The sequence below is a fragment of the Sinocyclocheilus anshuiensis genome, unplaced genomic scaffold (genome assembly GCF_001515605.1).
Source record: "Sinocyclocheilus anshuiensis isolate Anshui unplaced genomic scaffold, SAMN03320099.WGS_v1.1 scaffold112, whole genome shotgun sequence".
Taxonomy (NCBI): domain Eukaryota; kingdom Metazoa; phylum Chordata; class Actinopteri; order Cypriniformes; family Cyprinidae; genus Sinocyclocheilus; species Sinocyclocheilus anshuiensis.
Genome location: NW_015557175.1, coordinates 164,491 through 167,054, shown reverse-complemented (window position 1 = coordinate 167,054; position 2,564 = coordinate 164,491). Strand labels below are relative to the sequence as shown.

Sequence of the window (2,564 nt, the reverse complement as noted above, 5' to 3'; positions counted from 1 at the left end):
AGCCTGTTCTAGTACACCCCCAAAACAAAATCAAGACTTTGTAAAAGAGCATAATAGGACCCCTTTAAATATGTTTCTGCTATTTTGAAGCAGTTTGACAGAGCAAGAGCCGACTGTATTAACGATCCGTGACTTTCTGTTCAGGGTGGCGGCTGCCGGTTCTTGAGGTACAACTGCTCCGTTAACGCTCCCAGGAGAGGCTGGGCACTCCTGCACCCTGGACGCCTCACTCACTACCACGAGGGTCTGCCCACCATAGAGGGGGTCAGATACATCTCTGTCTCATTTGTGGACCCTTGAACTACTTTGTATTGGAAACTTGAATTTGCTTTGAATTCAGAAGACCCTAGAACAGTGTTTCTCAACCCTGGTCCTGGGCGCCCCCAACACTGCACATTTTGTATGTCTCCCTTATCTGACACACACATTTCAGGTCCTGGAGTTTCTTTTAATGAGCTAATGAGTTGAATCAGGTGTGTTTGATTAGGGAGACACACAAAATGTGCAGTGCTGGGGGGCGCCCAGGACCAGGGTTGAGAAACACTGCTCTAGAATAATCAAATAATAAACAAGAACATGTTGACACAGTGCCTTACATTGTGAATATGCCAGTGTATATATATATATTTTCCATATGTTTTGTTACGTAAAAGCATCTTTTGATAACGATCGATGAATGTCGAAAGCAGTTTGACCGATCACTATGCAAAATGTGACTTATATGCAATGACATTTCACTCGTTTATTTATTGTCATGTAATGAAGGGATTATTCCATACAGATGATGTGGATGTGTTTCAATAATGGATCTGTCCTTGCTTTGACATTCACAGGTTTATTGAGTGGTTTTCTTTATTGATGCCCCTCAAGCAATTGGTGCTGCTGTTTGAAAACAGTCTGACATATGGTTTGTTTTCTTACTGCTTAATATTGCTAGTTAAGAGATTTTTTGTTTATGGATCGGGCATGTCATGAGTTTTGGAAGAAAAAAGAAGAGAAAAATTGTAATGGTTAAAGGTACATAATTATTATGTCACCCAAAAATGGAAATCCTGTCATCATTTTTAACCTGTATTCACAAAAGAAGCAGTAGTACCTGTGTTGTCTGCCATTTGACTTTTTTCTTTTAAAGCAGAGTTCTTTAATTTATCATCTGAAAATACGTTTTTAGCTCTCTTATGAAACTGAATCCTTACCATAATCCATGCATTTACTGATTTAGGGGGGAAAATCAATGTAGCATAACAACATATTCACTTTCTTGGGAGCTTCTGGCAAAATGTCAGGCCTTGGTACCCTGAAAGTTTCATTGGTCAAGTACAGTGGGTCTAAATTAGGAGTTTTTGTTTCACTTTTAGTGTATAATTAAAATAAAAGAACTGTTAACGTTTCTACATTAATCTTTAACATGTTTCTGAGTGTTATTTTAGAAAATGTAAATCTATACGTTACATAGTCACGTGCTACCTGTGACTTTTCGCTGTTCACAGTTGTTTTAATTACTAAGAATATTGTCAGAGCTGGGTAGATTATTTACAAATTGTAATGCTTTACTGATTCCAAATTGCTTGACAAAAATTGTAGTTAGTAACGTAATCCATTACATTACATATTTTAGGTAACATAATCAGACTAGTTTTTGATTACTTTTGACCTAACTCGTTTATCACATTGTTTTTAATAGTATAATACTGTACCATATTGATATAAAAATACAAATTTGAAGAAAATATATTCCATTCATTATTATTAACAACATGAAGCGTACTAAACATTACGTCAAGGTTTAGCAAACGAGTTTGTGAAGGAACTGCAGGAGGTTTGTGAGTTTAATGAAAAGCTAATAATTAGCCTAATTACATCATAAAAGTGTGAAAATAAATCATTTTTAAATAAATCAAAATAAAACACGTAATAAAGAAATATTTTATTTGTTTACCTGCATGTCACGTGACCATAACCAACACCAGAGAACCGTGAACAAGCAAATGCGATACTTTATTATTAAAATATTTTAAAATCTCAGGGGTACTTCAAGTAAATATATTAGGTGAAAGAGGATCAAATGACAAAAAAAAAGTTTGTGAATTTGTGCATTTTAATGTGTTTGAAAGACAAAAGCCTTCCAAAGACATAGGCTGCATGGTTAAATATAATTCAAATAAAAATTGTGTTCATCACTGATGCAAATCCAGTGGTCAAATGCTGTGTCTTCCACGAAACTGGAAGACTTTTTGAATGTATATAAGCAGTATTTTAGAAAGGAACATAAAATGAAAAAGAGGAATTAGGGAAAATCAGAAAATTATGAATAATTTATTGCTATTGTGTGAATAATATGTAATCATGTAACCAATAAAATGTAACCAATAAAAATGTAACTGTAGTCTGATTACAAGTATTTTACAATGTAGTATAATCTAACTACAAGTACTTCATTTTTGGAATCTGATTACGTAATCCACGTTACATGTAATCAGTTACTACCCAGCACTGCATACAATTACCATGTTTCTGTTTACTCGTGCAGGGCCAACTGCAGGGCATTCACCAACTATATTTAA

At 34.7% G+C, this 2,564-nt stretch overlaps 2 protein-coding genes across 2 annotated transcripts in view; both read left to right on the top strand.

Moving 5' to 3' along the window:
- LOC107678430 (procollagen-lysine,2-oxoglutarate 5-dioxygenase 1-like) overlaps window positions 1–410 on the top strand; it is a 17,589-nt gene extending 17,179 nt beyond the window's left edge. The window contains exon 19 of the mRNA XM_016473688.1: window positions 145–410. Coding sequence (XP_016329174.1) covers window positions 145–300 — 156 coding nt within the window. The 3' untranslated portion in view covers window positions 301–410. The remainder of the gene's footprint in view (window positions 1–144) is intronic.
- A 15-nt stretch (window positions 411–425) lies between these two features.
- The window catches only part of LOC107678429 (mitofusin-2-like), a 35,327-nt gene continuing 33,188 nt past the window's right edge, over window positions 426–2,564 (top strand). The window contains exon 1 of the mRNA XM_016473686.1: window positions 426–433. The gene's annotated coding sequence lies outside the window, so the exon portion shown is untranslated. The remainder of the gene's footprint in view (window positions 434–2,564) is intronic.